At 40.4% G+C, this 21,460-nt stretch overlaps 1 protein-coding gene across 3 annotated transcripts in view; it reads right to left on the reverse strand.

Annotated features, from left to right (window-relative positions):
* Positions 1–333: 333 nt before the first annotated feature.
* SRPX (sushi repeat containing protein X-linked) overlaps positions 334–21,460 on the reverse strand; it is a 47,993-nt gene continuing 26,866 nt past the window's right edge. Inside the window, exons 2-10 of one of the 3 annotated variants that reach the window (XM_055803004.1) lie at positions 20,467–20,526; positions 15,074–15,265; positions 14,285–14,461; positions 8,021–8,147; positions 5,915–6,036; positions 5,062–5,241; positions 4,475–4,608; positions 3,093–3,214; positions 334–882 (exon numbers count right to left, since the gene is read on the reverse strand). In XM_055803004.1, the coding sequence (XP_055658979.1) occupies positions 702–882; positions 3,093–3,214; positions 4,475–4,608; positions 5,062–5,241; positions 5,915–6,036; positions 8,021–8,147; positions 14,285–14,461; positions 15,074–15,265; positions 20,467–20,526 (1,295 nt within the window). In that variant the 3' untranslated portion in view covers positions 334–701. The remainder of the gene's footprint in view (positions 883–3,092; positions 3,215–4,474; positions 4,609–5,061; positions 5,242–5,914; positions 6,037–8,020; positions 8,148–14,284; positions 14,462–15,073; positions 15,266–20,466; positions 20,527–21,460) is intronic. The other 2 variants (XM_055803005.1, XM_055803006.1) reach the window with 2 other exon arrangements.

Here is a 21,460-nt window from a genome sequence, read left to right on the forward strand (position 1 = left end):
TATGAAGCATTGCCATATGGGCCTTTAGGAATTACTGCCCAACTTCTACACTGCTCACTGTTCATTTATGGTATTCCTTCTGGCAGTGACTTCCATACTCCTGCCATCAGCTATTCTCTCCTTGCTGCTGCTGAAAACAGGTACTTGCATTTCCTTTGATTTATGCTTTGGGTCCATGATCAACCGTATTATTAGTGGAAATGAAAGACACCACTGGGTTGCTTGTACACTTTGAGGCCAATGTCTCTGTTATAACGGTTTGCAGAGAGGCATTTTGATTCAACTTTTGAATTAATCTATCAACTTAACCCCATGAGGAACTTTAGACAACTATCTGTTTGCAAAACAATATTTTATTAATAAAAAGACTTATAAACAGTAAGAAAGAAACCCCAATTTTACACTGAATGAAAAATCCAAAATAAACTCCCAGAAGCGTGCCTCAGTTTTTCACTCTCTGTACAAGAAACTCCATTGGGTAGTAATCCTACATACACATTTATCTAAAGATGGCTGAAAGTACAAAAAAGCATCATGCATACTTCTCTGCAGAGTAGCTACACAGCTGGACAGACTTAACAGTACACATAAAAAATCTGTACATCAGTGATTAAAAAAGCCATGCTTTGTGTAGCACCAAGGGGAGAATCACATGGAATAAAAAACAACTCACTGACAACTGCAAGCTCTGCAATCATGAATTAGGGACATGACTGACCAATTTCTGCTTGCAGTTTCATCTCTTCTTTTCTCAAGGGAAAATTGTCAATAAGTGCAAAGAGCTCAGCTGGTGTTGCTGGGAAAGGATAGCGTTCCTTGTCCATTCCATGCTTGTCCATCACCACAATGTTGAAATTGTAATGGGGGATCCTCAGCAGCAGCCTGCAAAATAAGGAACGCGTTTTATCTGCCTGTGCACTTCCAACTAATAATTGGCAGAACCAGCCTGCCGGGCCTAAGCAGCGGAGGCTGTACAGGGTCCGCTCTGTTGCAGCTGTAAGAACAAGAGAGCACAGGTGCCAGCACGTGCTGCAGGCTGTACCTCTGCATTAAGAAAGGGTCAAGTTAACTGCACTCAGCTCTGTTTTCTTCTTAGACCTCTGACTGTTAGTATAGCATACGCCATTACTTATGGTTATCATAAGAGAAAAAAACACACATAAGACCTAAAGGCCTGGAGAAAACCATTGTGATGAAGCTAGAGTTACAAGCAGACTATTCCCTTTCTTGGCTGCCACATGGTATAAAACAACAATGAGAAAAAGCAGAATGAATTTATTGGAGTCAAGTTTTCATCTTCCTAATAATAACCATCTACCTGGTGGTAACTCCAGTTTAGGAGAACAAAAGCCACTGCTAGTCATAGTGGAGTCCTTTCCTTCCAAGTGGTGAATTCCCCTGGAGGTGCAACAGTAGTAACAAGTGGTGCTCTCTTCATCTTTTCCTTGAAGGAGTGATGAACTAGAAGATCCTTAGACATGCCGTCAGTCAACATCATTGGTGTGGGGAAACTAAATTCAGGCAGCCGTAACAGAGAGGCATCAGAACAGGAAAGCTGCCATGAAGAACAGGGTCCAGGGGGGTGGGGATGTTGGTAACATGTGAAGCATCAAAATTGACTTTCCTCAGCCTTTAACCAAGTTTGAATGCTCTAGGCATTATCTTGTTGCAATTAGGAAGCCTGGTGATTAAATTCAAACTAAAATAAAGTTTGAAGCTAAGCTACAGTGAAACTATATTCCTCTTGTGCCTCACCTAAGAAAAATGCTTACTTTCTACAAATCCAAATGCTAACCTTCTGAGATTTCCAAGTTTTAATGAGTGTACCTGTACTCATTAATTTACTGAATGCCAATTCCAGACAGCATCTTTATTCAAGATGTTTAAGGGTGCATTTCATTTTGATTTAAGTGCCTTCCAGAACTGGAATGCTGTAATTAACATACTGTAGGAACAACAGAGAAAAAAAATCAAATGGAAAACTTAGAGTGCAGGGCAGGGAATAAGGGGTTACCAGAGCTTATTATTTTCTACAGAGTCACAAGAAAACTATTTTAACTTCAGTAAAAGTACTTTTATTCAAAAAAAAAAAGTAAAAGACAAGCTTTTTGTGCTCTCTTTCTCCTTTTACAGAGAACCAATGTTTTTATTTTTTGTAATCCAAAAAAGCCTCTCTGACTTGTCAGCCTTTTTTATTGTCTCAAATTAAAATTCACTCAATTTCCTCAGGCATAACACGAAGATGTTGCCTAAAATGCTCCTGGACTTTTTTCCTGAATAACTACTACTTTCCCTGCCAATGAGGCTTTCACTTTTGGCTCTTGTAGTCCTCTTGTCCCTAGAAAATGCTGGCACTTGAAGTCTGCCTTTTAAGTGCAAACCAACCTCCTGTCAGTCTAAAACCAAGTCAGAACAGTTTAGGCACCTCAGTAAAACTGCTGAATGTTGTAGTCAAGCTAGGGAGGCTGAGATAATTTCCCCTTTGAAATACTGCCCGTATCATTTCTACATGTGGGACTTCAAAGAGCAACCATTGCTTCCCTTTCTGGCCTGGCCACAACCACCAGCAGCACTGCAGAGATGAGCTGCCACTGCCATCTGGGGCTGCACCGATGGCTGCTCCAAGGCTGTCCTTGCTAAGTGATTGCAGCCTGTCATGACTGCATTAGACCAATTCCAGCACAAACGCGGACATACTTGTTTTCAGTGGTAGCATCCAAAAAATACAGACCTATAATGTGATCAAAGTGACAGCCAGGGAGTTCACATGAATCCAGAAATTCACTCAGTTTGAGCAGAGGGACAAGGAAGACATGGCACTTGAAAGAATGATGTATACTTCAGCTTGTTTAACATTTAAATGGGTCACAGCCTTAATTTCATAAATAATAAATGCCCATAAATTTGCAGTACCTATTACATGGAGAGAGCAAATTAATCCTAAAACTTCCTCATCAACATCTACCTTCCAGTGTCTAGCTATGTACATTAGAGTAGAATATGTATGTTTAGAGATTAAGATGCAGGGGATCAAAAGCAATACATCATGCATGCTAAGGTGCCAACACACCAGTAGTGAGAGCTTAGTTTACCTGAGTTGCAGGGCAAGTGATGGGGGCAGCAGCTTTACACCTATTCTTCCTATCTGTGCTGGGAAGACACCAACCAATTCAACTACGGTGACATGTCGGAGGTCTAAACCACACTGTGCTGGCTGGAGGGTTAAAAGAAGAAAGAGGTGTGTTAATTATCAGTGAGAGAACAGGGGGTTGTTTCAAGTGTGCAGCAAGTGCTCACAGAGTCCAATTTTATGTGAGATGGTTTAAGCTAAAACGGGAGCATACTTTGAAAAGTCTCTAATTCTCACTGCAAAGAACTAGAGCTTCATGACTCCAGGGGATATTAAATGACAGATTATTAACTACCCTGAGAAAAACAACACACAGAGACCACCCTAGGAGAAATAAACTTGTCTTTGTAATGACATGAAATGATGCCAGGGTGTTAAACACTGTGCCAGTAGTCTAATTAATTTAGCAATCAAAACAAGGTCTGTGAAATGGAAGTTGACTGCAGAAAATTTTCTTTCATGACAACTTGTCTGACCACTGTCAAGCAGTGGGAAATGTACTACAGCCATTAAATTCAGCATTTTAAACTATTTCATTTTGATCAATATATTGAATTCTCTTGCCAAGTTAATCTAATAGGGAGAAAGAAAAAAAATTATTATTTTTTTAATACAACAGTCACTTAAGCCAGCAGTTTGCTACAGTTGTGAGAAAAGAAACAAGACAGAAGCACTTACTGCTGTGAAAGAATACAGGACTGGCTCTTTTCCTTAAGGACACAGATACATTTCTGAGATACATCCCTACGTCTAGCAAGAACCCAACAAGAGCATCCCATTTACAATACATAAGAAGGACAATTACCAGAAGTTTTCTTTTTTTTGGAACAAAATACAAAGATAGCTCCAGCACTCTGGATGATTTCTATGCTGAGGCTCTGGTCCTTTCTTTGCTGGTGCACTGGTTATTTCTGAAGCTATTCACATTTCCTTGCACTGTAGTTACCATGTCTGTAAGCCTGCATGAACTGCAACCACTGAAGTGCTGGATGGTTTGGGGGGTTTTCAGCTTCATTAGGAGCTGCATTAGGGAATGATTATTGAGCACAAGTAAATATTAAATTAATATGGGAGGATGGAAAAGGGCCAGAACTGCCTGGGATTCAGCAACTGGTCTGTCAGAGGCAGCACAGTCCAGAATGGAGCTGAATTAGAGACTGGGGAGACGTTTCAACTCAGACCCCTCTGGATTACTCCAGAACCGTTACTGCTTCAGCCAAGTTCTTCAGTGGCTGAAATATAACAGCTGAAGTTTGTGGATTTATATCAAACAGTGAAGTTTGTCCTCTTGTGTCCTTCTTTATAGATAAATAATAGTTGCACCCCCCCTGAAATGTGTTTTACCTGCAGCATTCCCAACTGCATCCTGTAGAAAAAGTTGGCTGCAGTAGGCGTTGAAATAATTAGCAGTCTCCGCTTCTCATAAAACTGATCCAGAAGTGCAGCTGCAGTCCTCACATTCACATTAATATTCATGGCTAGAATTAAAGCAAAAGTTATAGAGCATACTGAAAACAGATCTATTTCTAAAAGCACAAACTGTTAAGACAGAAGAAGCATAAGAACAAGAAATAATAATAAAGAAGATATGGGTGAAATACTGGCCTCATTGAAGCCAACAGTTTTATCTTAAGCTGTTCTGACTTGCAAGATGGACTGACTCCAGAATGAGAAGTTTTGTAGAGAGCTCTGAGCTAAAACACCTATCAGTTGTGAGGTACCACCACCATCCTAGGAAAGAGCAGCCAAAGGTGGCAAAGGCTTCAGCTGTAAGCGCAAATTGGCAGAGGAGACAGAGATTAAGTTTCTTACCTCTAGGGCATTAAAATTTACAGTTGTATTCCACCCCACACCCCATTCCCAAATTCTCATTGCCACAAGAACCATTGCTCTGGCAGCCCTTCTGGTAAAGTGGTGAAATACTCACTTACGTGCACAGGTTGGCTCCACTCCTGACCACCCCAAATTGTACTGGCATACTCTAGCTGGGCTTCCTTGCAGCTCATAGCCACCAATGCAGGAGAACTCACACGTAGCACCATAGTTATTTCCATCACCTGAACACTTGATGTATCCATTATCTGGGGCATTTAATTTCACACAGCGCCTGACTTTTAAGCAAGAGGCCAAAAAAAAAAATTAAAGACAAGGCATGAATCATCCTGTTTATTACTAGGGTAGCATGACCAGTGGAATACCAGTATTGAAGACATTTTTCTGTTTGTTTTCTATATTATTAATATATTTTAAAATCCCAACCAAACAAAAAAAACTCCTCTTAACTCATATGTAAACTAAAATGATACAGATATATAGCTGTATGCTGGTGACAAAAGGTCATGGAGCACAAAAAAAAAGCTGAAGCTGAAACCTACAGGTTTCATCTGTGTATTCAACTCCAGACTTTAAGATCTGGACTTGTGAAAGGGCAGCTCTGCTTCACAGCTGTGAGTCACAGCTGAAAAAAACCCTTTGCATACTTGTTTCAGCAGCTCACAAGCTAAGGATCAGGTAGAAGCCAGCAGGAGGTAAAGGATGAGGAGCTGGAAGCAGGACAGATCAATACAGCTCTCCCCTGACGTGCAGAGCGCAGGCTGTCCGTCCTTCTGCAAGCCTGGCCCGCAGGGTCATGAGCAAGGTGGCGTTCTCCCTTTCAGCATCAACATACAGTTTGCATACACATACATATGGAGACAAATACAGAAACGAGGATATTTCTCAAATCGCCTACTAAGCCAGATGGAAATCAGTGACTGTATTTATAGGGTAAAACATCATTCTTACCTCTGACTTTAACAAGAAATTTGCAAGTGCCTTTGTTTTCAGCTCTGTCATACACAGTATATTGGATTTTGTGGTCGCCTTCTGGAAAATGTGACCCTGGTGGCAAACCTTTCAAAATAACACTAAAACAGGAGATAAAACAGGGCAGACATTTATAAAGTCACCAGTATTTTCCTCCTGGCAATGCTGTAAAAGCCTGAAGAGTGACATTTGTGGCATGCTAAGATTGTCTGGCTGCACTGCATGACTGAGGGCTGAGAGCAAGCAAAGGAAGAAGCTGGGAAGCAGCAGCCAGAGTATTTAAACTTGCTACCAACAGCCCACCCCTAGAGTTGTACAAAAGGGTCTCACCTTGCTGAGAGACAAGGGAGGCAGAGCAGGCAGGGCCCGCTTGCTTCCATAAGACAACCAGTAGTGTAGCCAAGCATCACGCCATGCCCAAAGGAACTTGAGCTTCCTTTTCCTTACATATGGGAAAGAGACTGATCTTCCCACATTTTGTATTGTGAACAATCCACTGTCAGGGCTGCAGTGTAACCCAGAGCTGGCAGCGTAAAAAAAATTTCCTGCCTCTTACAGTGGGGATGTACCCTGTCTGGCTGTCTGTACTGCTCCTATGATTGTCACTTGCGACTGTTCACATGTACAGAAGTGGAATAGAAAGCAAGATTTATTGCCACAGCAGAAGGGTGTGGTGATTCACAGAAGAAGAAAACACCTGGAACTTGTTCCTATCATGCAAACGCAGCAGGAGAATACACACATGTTAAACTTCTCCTCATTATTGAAGCAGTAAGGTTGAGCAGTGTTCCATGTAATGCAAAATCTTATGTACTCAAGGCACTGCAGGACTCAGTGTATTTAAGGACAGCACTGCATGTTCTATAAAATATCACAGTTTAGCAAGATTTTATAATATTAGAGATGTAATTTATGGAAAAGCTCCCCAGATTCAACCTCTTGGGATGAGAACAGTTATCCATATGACAAAGTCTACGTGGGATATTCCTCATTTTTTTTTGTCTGCCAGATATCACTTCATCAAAAAAGACTATGGGATTTCTTTGTTCTGATGCTTTTCAGGTTTTGTCAGGCTTGATTTTTTTAATGCTGTTAACTGCCACAGAACTATTATATCAGATATCAACAGCAATATATTTTTAATTGTGCAATGAATTCTTTCTGATATTATTTAAGTTATAGCAATAAAAAGGCAGTGTCACTGTGTCTTTCAACAGCTTTTTTGTATTTGCATAAAACTGTAAACATCTTTAGGCTTACAACTCTGAGATTTTAAGCTTAACCAGTCCACTAATATGCCGTTAGAAGATGTAATTTGCTTACTGAAAGCAGCAGATTTTCTTTACCCTTACCATTACAATACTCTAGCTAGATTGCTATAAATCCTGCACAATAAAGATGGGAAAATCAGAAACAGCGGTAACATCACAAGTACACCTTGCTTTTCTGGAAGACGTGACTGTGAAACCGTAAAATTGACAAGGAAATTTTGAAGAGTTAAGTTTGAATCCAATGTTTAAAGCTACCAAATATTCAAACAAGAAGTATTGAAAGGTAACTGCAGAACGCTGGGACATCAGCAGCCAGTGCTACTTCAGGAAGAAGCCTAAAGATGATTGCAGACACTGTTTTGTGACACAATTCACCTTGATTTTTTTTAAGACAGTCAAAATTGCCTCTGCTGCTACCTCCAATGCACTATTCTCTTTTCATTGTTATGTATAAAAGGTAACTTTCTGTAAGAAAACTTGTTGACTATGAGACTCACAAAGCAGCTCTGGAAAATTTCACAGGTGCAGTCAAAATACTATTGTTTATTCCACCAGCTCTAAAATAACCGTAACAATCTGCTGTGCTTCCTGTAGAAGCCAGTTCTGGAATAGTTCACCCCCGTATTGTCAACTTTTCCTTTTTCAGTTAAACATGCAATTCTTCACAGGCCAGTGACATGTGACAGCTATAAATAAGCATCTTGGATGAATTAAGGGGAATGGGTACCTGGCCCTTCTCATCAGCCGAACTGCTAAGCAAGAACCCCGGGAATAAAAAGGAGAAAAATGCAGACATCTACGGACTTGCACCTACTCTGTCAGAATCCCGTCAGCAGTGTCCCGTCCCTCTGGGGTGTCCCAGAACACTCTGGCTGTCAACTTATTGGGCTCCGCAGTTTTCTCCTTCACGCTCGGGCACTGGATTCTTGGAGGTTCAGTATCTGTTGAAATAAATGTCACAGAAATGGGCACCGGTGCATCTGTTACAGCTATGCATTTTCTTCACAGCTCTTGCCCTGTTGTCAGCCTAACCCAGGACCACCTTCAGCTGGCCTCCTCAACACTGGAGCCATCCCAGCCAAGGCATGTGGAGCCTGTGCTTCTCACCTTTTTGTAAGAAGAGTAAGAGATGACAATGATCAACGCCTTGCAATGTAAAAAGTTAATGAAAAGTATTTATTGTAAATTTCTTTACATAGTAGTCCCCAGTTAAAAAGCAATGTCAACAAATGGACATATATTTAACCCTAAGCTCTAAGGAGGGCTACCCAAGATGTACCCCAGGAGCCTGGATGTTCTATTTATCTGCTCTTCCTTTCTTTGTTCACCTGTGTGGTAGATACTGTGATTAAGAACATTTTAAAAGTATACTGAACATAAATCTCTCTCTGCATGCTAACTTTGCACATTGGTTATTTTTCCTGCAATAATGGCAAAAAGAGAAACAACAGAAGACTGACACAATTGTCACTTTGCAGAGAATTGCTGCTGCATTTGATTTTTTTTGAATAATTCTTATAATAATGCCTTACAGGTAACACAAAACAAAAAGTAGACCAGTATATTTGGAAAGCTGGTTTAACTGCTACCAGAACACTGTGATTATTACTCAGGAGTAAAGGAACAGTAGGAATGATAAAAGACCCTGATGGATGATAAAGGTGATGCACAGCTACTTGTCTTCAGCCACGTTCATTGCCAATCCTGCCAGCATAACAAAAATGCGTGGGCCAACCAAATACAATCACAATCATTAATTGAAAAAATCTACATTTAATAGCTTAGTCTCAGGTTTTTGACCATGTCTTGGGTTATGTCTAAAATGAGGACTAAATCCATGGAGTCATATACCGGCTTTAAAAATGAACAGAGACAGGACTGCTTTTTACCTGCAAATAGAAAGCAATCCCTAAAACACTGCTTAGATTTCAAGGATGGCAGGCCTTGTCTTTTCATTTGCAGGGTAGATATAAAGCACAATCTGGCTTGCTTTCAAAAATAATAAAAAAAAAAAAACCCAATGAAAAACCATTTAGGTCTTTATAAAGCATCAAATATATGAAACGATTTCATAGACCCTCATATTCTACAAGTTTAACTAGGGCAAGTGCAGCCCCGCCCCTTCAAACTTTTAACAGGATTCCAAGAACTTTGGATCCTCGAAAACTAGCTTCTCTCTGTTTCTTCTGTAGAGCTTTCCTCCAACCCCTGCAGCTTTGTGAGGCATTTCCATAGGAAGAGCTCATGTCTTAATTTTGCACATGAAGGAGTCAGGGAGACACAGGCAAGTAAACGTCGTACTGAAGTTGCTCAGAAAACATCATGAATACTGCAAATTACCTTCTACAAAAGCTATTTTTTGTGGGATTTTTTTTGGTAATTAAACAATGAAAATGTATCTCCTTCCTCCTATACTATTGGGAAGAGAACTGTTGATTTCTTTGTAGATCCTACTGGAAGGTGAAGCTAGCAAGAGTGGGTTCCCACTACAGGGAGTGGAGCAATCACAAATGAACAACTGAATCCGCTAAACAGCTTTTGAAGCTTCCTGTACTTTACAGGAACACCCTTCACTACTTCTTTATGAATTCTTTAACTGTTTCATTTTGTAAATTCATTCACTCCTCCTTCTTTCATCTGCTACATATGCAAATGAGCAGGATTTTCAAGTACTCTGGCTGTAGGTAGCACTTTGTCTCCTTTCCTCACATCTCTTATTCACTCCATCATTTTTAGAGTACCTTCCCATTATGTGTGGAAACCTGCTCACACTGCAGTCAGTGAGAGCTCTGCCCTCCTCTACAAAACCACGTAGCTCTCAATAACCCCCCAGTGTAGCTGAATTAAGGTAAGAAATAACCCAGTCAATAACCCAGTCTCACCAAGGCTGGTTCTGGCTCTAGTTAGTTTACTGTGGCGACAGCTCACTGCTGTGCTATGGACAGTATACATTAAATAAATGATGCTGGAATAAAAGACAGAACAGCATTTAAGGACCCAGTGTTTTAAGCATTTAATTAAACGGAAAGCTAATTACACTATTTAGTACAAAGAAGACTGGTTGGCATGAACCAGCTTGGACTTCCACATCATAAAGACAAACAATACAGTTACTGTGGGAACCAACTCACCAAGCACCCGGGGGTCAGGCAGCCTTTTTAGCTGGATTTAAAAATTCCTGGAAAAGATTTTTTCTTTGGTCATTTCAGCTGCCTCTTAGCATTCAATAGGCACTAAATGAACCCTACCAGAATAACTCTGCTTTGAAACAGACCAAGAGAAAGCAGCTGTCTACCAAAGAGGCTCTTTAACTGCAGTGGCCACTGGGATGCCTTAAAACAAAGAATGCTCAGGTCTTTTCCTTATGTCCTTGTACAAAGTTGCAGCCAATCTACAGCACGTTAAGCACCTTGGCCACAGCTTGCAGAAGGAAGACTGGTCTAAAACCAACCCAACCCGTTTAAATGCAAAGAAGGTGACCAGAGAACAGGCAAATGCATAAGTGACAAAACTGAAACAACCCTGCAAAAAACCTTCAACAAAATGTATGATGTGAGCAAGATGCCCAACCTGCAGGTCAGAAAATTAAACTGGTTCCAAAACAAACCCCAACAGAGGAACTCACGACTGCTGGGGAGGTTTTATCAGAGAGAAAAGCCATCCTGGAAGCACCAGATTGTCAGACTCTCTTGCTTAGTAAGTATTCCTAGCCAGAGTTGGAGCCAGGACATGATGCAAGGTTATCTGACCCCATACAGCTCATCTTATGCTTTTACTAGTGTCACTGCTGAAAAGCCAAGCGCATTTATTTAAGCTGTTTAGCTGGGTTATGTATTAAACAGGTGGATCTTGCCCGTGAGGTTAAAATCGTAGGCAGAGAATTTGAGTTTTCATAAAAAATGTGGTGCCATTCAGCCACATTCTTGTAAGCTGTTGCTTTTCTTGGCTACTTGGCAGCAGCAACTGGTACTCTGGCGCCACGTGGGGAAGCAGCACTACAGACATGGCATCTGGAGGTCAGCAGTGGAATACTGAATTTTAAAGCAGCCTTTTGAACTTCGTGGTGAAAAACATGAAGTTTTCAAATAGGTTTTAGATTTCTTTATTTATGTCTTAAACATACTTCTGCGGGTGGCCATATTAACAATGTCAACAAAATTTAAAGAGCTTGTTAACTGCCCTTCTCATAATTTGTTACGGTTTACATTTACTTGCTTGTGAATTTGGGACGACAAGAGGAAAGAAACAGAAGGATGGTACTGAATGCTCACTGCTTGCTTATTTAAGAGGCTGTATGGGTCAAGTAAATGGTCTGCTGCTACATTAATACACTGGTATTACCGATTTCTGATGACATTAAATGATGGCTGGAAGTTAATTCAAAACATTAGTCTGTGTCAAAAGCATAAAGAGATGCAGAGACTGGAAATCATGAAAAGGGGGAATGAAAAACATTGTCCTGCACTCCCCAATCCCCTCCACAAAGAATTGCTCTGTATTTCAAAATTCCATTATCAGGGCCTGTATAATTAATGACTCAGAGTGCAAAGCTTATTTCAGACATCCACAGTTGGAAGCTGTTAGTTAACTGCCTATCGGTACAGACTTAGGATGTGACAAGACGATGACTTAGCACAGTGACAGCCGTTTACCACAACCTCTGTTATTAAATCAGCAGGAAAATTAAACCTTTATAGAAGAAAAGACAGTGACATTTTTCAATCTTCTAGAGGAAAATACTTATTTCAATCTATGTTACAGTGCATTAAGGATATAACAGAAACATTACTCAAGTGAGTACTGGCATTTTTAGCTAACTGATAACCAAAAGCAGCTGTACATTGATCTTTTTTAATCAAAGTTATTTCGGAAACATGAAGGATATCTTTCCTCTCACAGCAGGGGGACAGGGAACAAGACGGTCTGCTTTGTTAGGATGGAATACTCACTGTAAGGGCTTCTGTAAGCAACTGCTAAAACATACCTAATTTTCTTTTTAAAAATATCTTTTTCTCCCCCCTTTTAATGAATACCTGTTTCAGCAATGACGTCAGCCTTATGCCGTTCTTTACATGGATCTTTGCTACTGCACTGAAAACCCCACACAGTTTTGTGCAAAAATGCCAAGCCGTGCAACTGCAGTACAAAAGGGTAGAGGAAATCCCCTTGTTTTCAAGAGGATTATAAATTTGGGTCTGTAGTATCTTTGCCATACTTGATGCCAAATAGCTGTTGTGTCCCCAGGATACTTCCCCACCTATTGGCAATGACATGAACTTTACCAGCCCACGTCTATGATCACATGTAACATCCCTGCTGAGCACAGTGCAACTAATGACTTATATGCTAAGGTAAGAAATAAACCAGTCTCTTCACCTGCATTTCATTGCTCCCCTCAGCTTAATTTTACTTTTCAGCTGAAAGCGAGCTGTTCAGCCAGTTCTCTCCTGGCCACTGGTAAGCTTTTGTAGGCTGCAGTTCACTGATGAAGCTTCTGTAACTACTGAATTATGGTAAGGGATATGTGTTCAACTGCAAACTGCATCATACTTTTAGAGTCGTGTCTTGCCAAAAAAAAAAAAAAAATCCTACCTATCAAAAGGTCAAAAGATACCAGCACACATTATTAAACAGTTTGCTAACTGCACAATTCACTATTTGCGCACAGGAACTGTGTGCACACAAGGTTTGAAGGGGTCTTCTCCATACTATGTAGTACTATCAGAACTGAAATAATAGTATTACTTTTACCGGGTTACTTGGGACTTGCAATAACCTGCGTAACAACTATCCTGCATTTCTGGTCCCAAAAAGAAACATTAGTGCTAACTTAGCCTCTTTTTTTGCTGAAGAAATACTTGCTTACTCTACTCTGCCAGACAGCATCCTCTGTAATAAACATCTCATTACTGCAAACAGATGAGGTTCTGAAAGTGCCAGGAAATACAGAGTACAACATTTTATCATTCCCAAACTTAAAAGGGTTTGTTTTTCTTCCTCTGCCCACACCACTGAGAAGGAGAAGGCTTTTGTTTTTTGTAAATAAAAACAAGAGACACCATAAACAATCTTGATCAAAGCAGCAGGCTCACTTCTACATTTGTACAACATCGAGTAACAGGAAACCTGAACAAAATTCTACGAACGTCAGGCCACAGTGGAGCGACTCCAAAGCCATTTGCTAACTTAGACTGAGCCACAGGCATTCTGAGGAAAACCAAGTTATTGTACACAGAAAACACTGAGCATAAATACTCCACCACCCACACGGTAGCCAATTCAGATGGCAAAAAAATACACTTCTTTGTGGGTGGCTGCTGAAGCTTTTATCAGAGACTTCCCAGAAACAAGAGTAGCAGCTGAGACTTCACTATCTGCTGAAATCTCATTAGTAGGAAAGCTGAATCTCAATATTTGTTTATCTCTCTTTTGATTTATGTATATAAAAACAGTTATTCCAGCTGAGGTTCCCAGGAAACCGCTGACTATGTAATGAATATTGCTCACATAACTAATGTGAATTAGGCTGAAATTTAGTTTAGGCTTACTGCAACCATGCTGGTAACTACAATCCATTCATATTCCATGGATATATTTGGAGACCATGATCTCAAGAAAGAAAAGCAACAAGTCAGACAAAGAGTTTAGTTCCAAACCTGCAACTCAGTAAGCTGCAGAGAGCAGGACAGACTCCAGCATAGAGAACATGCTAGGCAAGCAGCACAGTAATTACAGACTACCAGCCAGTCACCCAGGAGATCAGTGAAGGCTGTTATAAGCATTGTAAAGCACTAACCATTTACACCAGCCTCATCTTTATTAAAGTGATAATGCTTGGAGCTGATAGCCTGTGTGTAAGGAAGATGGTTACTTGGGAATGAAAGTACTAACTGACAGAGAATGCTCTGTATCCCCTGGAAGATGGTTCTCTGCTTCCTCAAAAAGGACAGTTGCTTTTTCTACCCAGGACCTGAATTAAAAGAACATAAGCAATTTGCAATTTGCTTGGAGGACTTGGGCACCAGCAGGTACCTCAAGATGTACACTTTCTGGGATGCAGACCAACCGTCCCACTTACCAACGCAGGATGCTGGTCGGCCACTCCAAACTTTGTTGTCCATGCACGTTACTATACGGTCACCTTTCAGCTGGTATCCTGGTGAACAGTAGTACTCACACCTTGAGCCAAAGTAGGCACCATCTAAACACTTGAAGCCCCCGTTGGTCGGCATGGACAGGGTGGGGCAGCGCTTTTCTGGAACAGAAAACAAAGACTTCTGGAAACCTGCTACCCCACCTTTAGAGTAAAGTGAGTATGGAGTATTACACAGAAATAAAGGCACAGCTAGCAAATGACAAGTGGGAGAAAGTCATGTTCCACATGAGTTTTTTCATGGGATTCTTATTAGCCGCATTTCAAATTTAACTTTACATACACATCAGTGGTCTAACACAATATTTGTGTTAGAAAAAGATCACGAGTACCTATTTGTCTGTTCTCAGAAAAGGTTTTACTGCAAGAGCCCATTTAGACCCCTGATACAAATTGCATCAACTTATAAAATCCAAGATGGACAATACTCCAAAGCAGCTTTATGACTCTGTCATAAAACTATTCCCACAAATTAAAATCCCAGTCATAAAACATTCCCTATCGGCCAGGAGTATTCGTACCACTCATGATACTTATCATGCCATGCACCACGGTAAGATTCTCAACCGTAAGCCAATCTACATATCCAAGTACATTGCCAATGTCTAAAATACCAATAACAATCTAAAGATCACTGTTTCAAAGGCAAATAAGAGTTTATTGTCTGCTGAACCTGCGGTGCAAGCTGCACACACAGATTTCATAGCTACTTACGTTTGCACAGCACCTTCCCAGACCAGCGTTTGTTTGACTGACAAATTAGCTGCTGAGGGCCATGCAGTTCGTAGCCTTTTTGACAGCGAATATCACACCTTGTTCCCAATACATTCTTGTAATATTCCCCTTGAGGTGTCCTGCAGTTTGCATAACCATGTTTCACTTTAATGGGGGAGCACCACGGTGTTTCTGGCACAGAACAAAAAACCACACATAGTACTTTGCAAAATGTAAAAGGTCAGACAGGAATATAAAATCACTTACTTTATTCAAGGTCAGAGAGAAGAAATGGAAAAGTTTTATTTAAAAACCACCAGTCCTCAAAGTGGAGAAGTAACACTGCAGCAAGTTGCACTAAGTCTTATACATCACAAGGTCAGCCCTTCAAAGACTGGCAGACCTTTTTTATTACAAATATTAAAGACTGTAGCCGTTAGATCCAGGCGTGGGGGTGGGGGTGGGGGGGCTATGTTTTTTTGTCCGTGGAATAAGCGTGCCACCATGTGGACAGTTTGATGACAACCAGACCTTTTTTCCCCTCTTGTTTTTAAATGGATACATTTAACTTCCCTTTGGTAACAAAAGGTTGCATTAGGAACACCTTTGGTCTAGCTGTAGTTGTCATCTTTAGAACTCTTAGCTCTTACTGCCCATTAAAAAAAAAAAAATCTTCTGTAATAATTTGTGCAGTAAAGGACATTGCCTTGGCTGAAGTCTTTGATAGTTCAAGCTCTCGCACAGTTTAGAAGGGATGCAACTTAAATAAATCATATTGCCAATACATCAAGCTTGTCTGTACACACCCTCCACCTGTCAGAACAACCGTTCAGAATTTAAGTACAGCTCCAATTTTGCAAAGTTACTTTCCAAGTTAGCACCCAGGCTTGAGCCTGAACTGAAATTTGTGAAGTGTGCAAGAATGGCAGCTCCCTCGCTGTTCTCAGCAGTTCCAAAGTGCCACACTGAAACACTCAAATACTCTTTATACTGCCAACACAATATAACTTCTACCAGCAAATGAACACGATACCATTGCCATGATGAAATCTGAAGGCAAGTATGCAATCCAACAGACTAAGCGAAGAGCTTTCAAAAAAAATCTGTTCTTATTTCTCTCTTTCTGGTAGTAATTTGTAGCTTCCTAGGGCAACAAGCATTCAGGCACAATGCATACATTTGACAGCACAAACCCCTACACCTCCTACTGTCAAATCCTTTGGAGTGTGTTGATGTTCATTCACAAGCATACTACATGCTTAGCTCACATTCAGAAAAGGGAACTCAAGCTGCAGAAACTTAAATTCAGTTCTAAATGTTCTAAAAGGTCTGGACTTCATGTGTGATATTCTTCACCTCAAAAGAAGTATCATGGAAATGTAGCCTGGCGTACAAGAACCACCTTCTAGTTTCCCCTGGATGCAGGACAATGACATAGATGGATCTGCCGAGTTGGAGGAAAACTGGAATTTGGCTGGGACTTCTCATGGCTAATGCTCCTACCAAACTCATAGGAAAAAGGGAAACATGCACGTAAACCTGAAACTTTAATAATGGGTTAGGGCTACACTTGGAAATACTCAGGGTATGGGTACTGTCTGCTTGTGAGGATTTAACACCGTACTGTGATACTGATGGCTGCTGTATCAAACAGAGACTTCCCCTTCCCAGCCAAAGCTTCAAAATCTTTATTTAGCTTTGACAACAGGGTGCACCAAGAAAATCATGCTTTTTCTGCAGCCGGCAGCTTTTCAGGAGGAGTTTCCTACACAAGGAGTGACTAAGCCTGCCCATTTTCAGCTCCAAGATTTGAAAAGGACATGGCAAGAGGGAGGGAGGGATTGCAAGGCAAAAAGAGAAAGATGACAGGTCCTGAAATTGTGTGACATGCAGGAGGCACATGACAAAGCTTTTGAAGTTTGCAAGAAAGTTTGCAAGAAAGACAAAAAAACCTCAAACAAAACAAAACAAAAACTCAAACAAAACAAAACTTTTAGTCTTCGTCCTTACAAAATCACAGGAGAGATTTAAAAATAATTTCTAGATCATCTCTGGCAGATGTTCACTTCTAGCTCTTAATAGCTGTAGTTATGATGTGCATTTTTCTACACGATTTGGACCAGCTTCACACATAAATAAAGATCAATATGGCCTATTTCTCGTATATGAGATATTTACATTCAGCATACAATGTCTCTAGGACATATTTACACTTTCCCAATGGAAACTACATTTTCCACCTACATTTTGCTGTGCTGGTCCTGAATCAGCAAAAATAGCATCTGAGGACTAAAATCAGAGACTAACTGTCAAGCTTTTGACTAGACCAAAAGTATGTTCCTCTAAACTAGTCCTTTTCTGAAGCAGTCATATTGTACTGTGACATGCTTATTTTTGTATTTCTCCAATACATGCAAAAACCGTTTATAACATTTAAAATAAATGCTAACAAATGCAGTTTAATGCGCAAATGGAAAATGTGTTGTTACAGCTACGGTGGTCTACAGAGAGAAACAAAGCAAGGCTCCTAGGGAGGGGTAATACATCTTTTACTGGACTAAAGGATACTGTCAGAAAGAAAAACAAAACCAGACATGCTTTTGGATGCATGCACTTGAAGAGCTTAGGAGGAACATCTGTTTGATCTAAAACATTATTATGCTTACTGTAGAACTGAACGTGATTAGAAGAAAGTGGGTGAGGCAGGGTTTATAAGGGGGCAAATAGCTGGGTTTAGACCAATTGATATCAGTGAAAAAAACCCAGCTAACTTGAAAAGCTTATGTGTCTGAAAGCACATCAAACAACACAAGAGAGTTTTAGATCAAAGTTTGTTTAAGTGAAGGCACATACTGGTTTTCAAAGGCTAAGCAGCTACATGGAGTATTTATGGAATATTATGGCGGGGTGGGGCCCTGAGAGGTCACATAGGCTGTTCCCTGCCTCAAAGACAAGATCAGCCAGCCATGATCCTGAAGACTTTGGGAATAAGAATGAAAATACAGGTTTCCCAGGCACCTCTTCTGGAGCTTCACCATTTGTGCTGGGCTCGGTTCACTTACCTGAAATTTGCATTTTTAGGTACCAGGACCTATGTACTGTTTTCCTGTTTACTAGAAAGTCTGCGCTATTCCTCAGCAATATAACAACCTGCATTACTCAATCCTGTGTTTGAAACCACTGGAAAACAGGCAGAAAGCAAAAATGGTTGAAGCCACAATGTTGCCTCTATAGCTAGGGCTACCGTTTGATCACAACAGTATTTAATAAAACATGTTAAAAATTAGGATTATCAGAGCAGTGGCACTAGAGCTGTGATGAACACAAGAACTGCTGTATTTGGGAAGCCCTGCCTCACCAAATACGATCTGAGACAGCCATGCCAAGTGGCAGGAAGGAAAGCACTTTCTAGAGCATTGTTTCCCCCAGCTCCTCAGTCCTGTTCAAACACCAGCCTCAGCTGAACAATTCCTTCACAAGCAGCATGCAAAGTGACCAGCTGTGCTGTTGCTTGCTGGTACATCAGCCAACTGAGCTGAGGGTTCACCATGGAGGAAGGGAAACAATCCTTTAGAAATGCTGTGGGCACAGAAGTCTCTTTTCTCTGAAAAGCTGAGCAAGTTGAAAAACATCCAGATAAAGACAAAAGGGTCTGGTAGGAGGCTGTCTCCCCCTGCCTGGCCGCCCTGCTCCGCCCCCCCCCCCCCCCCCCCCCCCCCCCCAATAAACTGCAACGTTTTGTTTGTTTGCAGATGCCAAAGAGGACAAATTTGTGTGCTTGCATGCACGGCTTAATAAGTATGTGTGCAAAGAAAAACCCAATGCTGCTTACATATGTTAACATCAGTTAAGAAAATTCATTTAGTTATTTGTTACTGGAAAGTTTTATTTGCTGAGCAATGGGCCATACCCAAAATGCTAGACTGCACATACAAGGAGAAGCTCTGAATGTAGCCACTCAGCCCATTTTTCCTTGCTTTGTCTTTCCCCATCCCCTTCCCCCCAATACCAACTTAAATAAGTATGCTAATGAAGAGTAGCCTTTTCTACTCCATAGTCCTAGATTCACATTGTCTGATCCTCAACATTTGGCAGTAGCGCTTCCAAACTCAGGGCAGTTTTTAATATCTGCATGAATGAGTCATTATGTTTCACTTAACCTGGTGACATTTTGGCTGACAACAGTATAATCCATTTTGGATCACCATATAAAAGGAATTTATACAGAATCCACATTTTAACTACTTGCCTGCCCTGGCATGAATTGGCATTGATTTACCTTCATGATCTCTGGAATTCTTTTTCTATGTGTCTGCGGAGCATTACATGTTAAAAAGCAAAGAAAAATTAGTTTACCTAAATAAAGTTTTAGAGAAATATTTCTGCATGTGTTTCAAAGCAAAATTTTATACTGAAGTATTTTACTGGGAGGAACGTAAGACATTTATGAAAACAGCAACATAGCCATAACATCTGTGCTTTCCTTTTTGTTGTTCATAAATGTCTGAATTACTTTATGACTTACCTCTTATAAGGCCCATTGATTCTTTGCAGAGAATCAATAATGTACAAGACACCAATGCCCAGTATTTTCAAGTAATCAAATGATTACAATTCTAGCACATCCACAGATTAGTTTACTAAAAAGAAATGCAGTTATCAATTAAATATTGACAAATTAAATGCTGAGTTTCTTTACCAGCTAGGCTTCTGAGGGATTCTGGCAGAGGAAAAGGGTACTGAGAGAGAAGCAGACTTTTTAAGAAAACGGACATAGTAAATGGAAGATTTACTGGTAGTGGCAAAAACCTTCTTAGTCTTGCTGAATGGCAGAATCTTCTAGAATAGGGAAGAAAACCTGAATTTGCTTTATAAACATGTCAGTCCATTCACTCATTCATCCAGCTACATAATTAGTTTTTGGAATGCACATGTTCATTTGATAAACACACTTCACTTGGCATTTCAGGTAGGAGGTGAACCTGAAATGCGAACAGTTTTATGGGAGGGGGGAAAAAAAACAGTCATGAAAATCAAGTTCTCTTTCATGTGCTTCTACACATTACCATCAGCAGGCCTAGGTTCTGAGTCAGCTTATCACTGATGGTTATTTTAGGATGTATGAAGAAGAAAGAGCAGCTCTTCCTAGATTTTCATGATTTAGCAACCTGATCTTCCAAGAGCAAAGGCAGTGCAAAAGTTACTTACTCAGGTGCATAAAAGAGTGGTGATCAGTACTTGGTCTAACTTCCAAGTAGAAAGTAAATCTTGATCTAAAAATCCATGAGAAAACCCATGGATCACCAAGATTTTATAATCCATTAGAAGAAAATGAACGAAGCTTTCTCTCAGCAATCAGCTGATCCTCTTTAGCACATAAGCAAAGCATTCACCTTTATATCTACTGCGTGCATACACATCTTCATCATCTTCAAGGGGCGAATATCCCGATCCTACAATACAAAATAGAGAAAAAAACCGCAGCAAGAAAGGAAATAAAAATTAAGAATAAAAGAAAGCTTTGCGAAAAGACATGCAAGATTAGGATGCAATAATCTATGCAATGCCATCAGCGCGGGCTTCTCTAAAGCTCAGATTCATAGCAGAGCCAGTTTATAGTGAATTTGGAAGGGGGAATTTTTTTTTTTATAATCAAGCATAATAGTAAATCTCTCTCACTGCTCCTGAAGCAATTTTGTGCCATGCCATGTTGCACATGTCAAGTCACACCTCCTCTGTTATGGAAAGCCCAGCAACCCTGAAGATGATCTATTGAGCATAGAGAACAGAGGAGGTACAGATGAAGGGGCACTTCAAAAGTTTCACTATAAAGTGGTTCCATAGTGTCAGTGGCTGTTAACAGCCATCAGGCCAAACAGCAGCAGTAAAATATGCATAACTGAAGTACAGTCCTCTTTTACAGCCTGCATGATCTTCATACCAAGAACAAAACATGGAGGTACATTACCTGCAAACACAAGTTACACTCAACTCAAAAACACAGTTTGGTATCAAGCATCTTCTGGGGTTGTTCAAAATAAAGACATAGTATAGTTCTGTACTTTAAAAAACCTGTTCCAATAGTTAAAAGCTTAAAATAAAGGTAGAAACTGCTTTATAAAAAACAGAAACCATTTGGAGCACCACCATTCAAGTAATTCATCAACAAATATGGCAGCCTGAAAGACAGCCTTCATAATATCCTTAAGTGACATTTATTTAAAATCAGCAGCTTCAGAGCATAAAGTCTAGTCTCAATTCTAGATAAGTCCTCTCCAAGAAGGGCTCATACAAATCTCCCCTCCGAGAAACCTTTCTCAAAACCTTGCATGCAATAGGCAGGTAATAAAGAGGCTCAGCACGATGCTACAGGAGCTTCTCACGCAT

This window comes from Falco peregrinus, chromosome 4 (assembly GCF_023634155.1).
Source record: "Falco peregrinus isolate bFalPer1 chromosome 4, bFalPer1.pri, whole genome shotgun sequence".
NCBI classification, from domain to species: domain Eukaryota; kingdom Metazoa; phylum Chordata; class Aves; order Falconiformes; family Falconidae; genus Falco; species Falco peregrinus.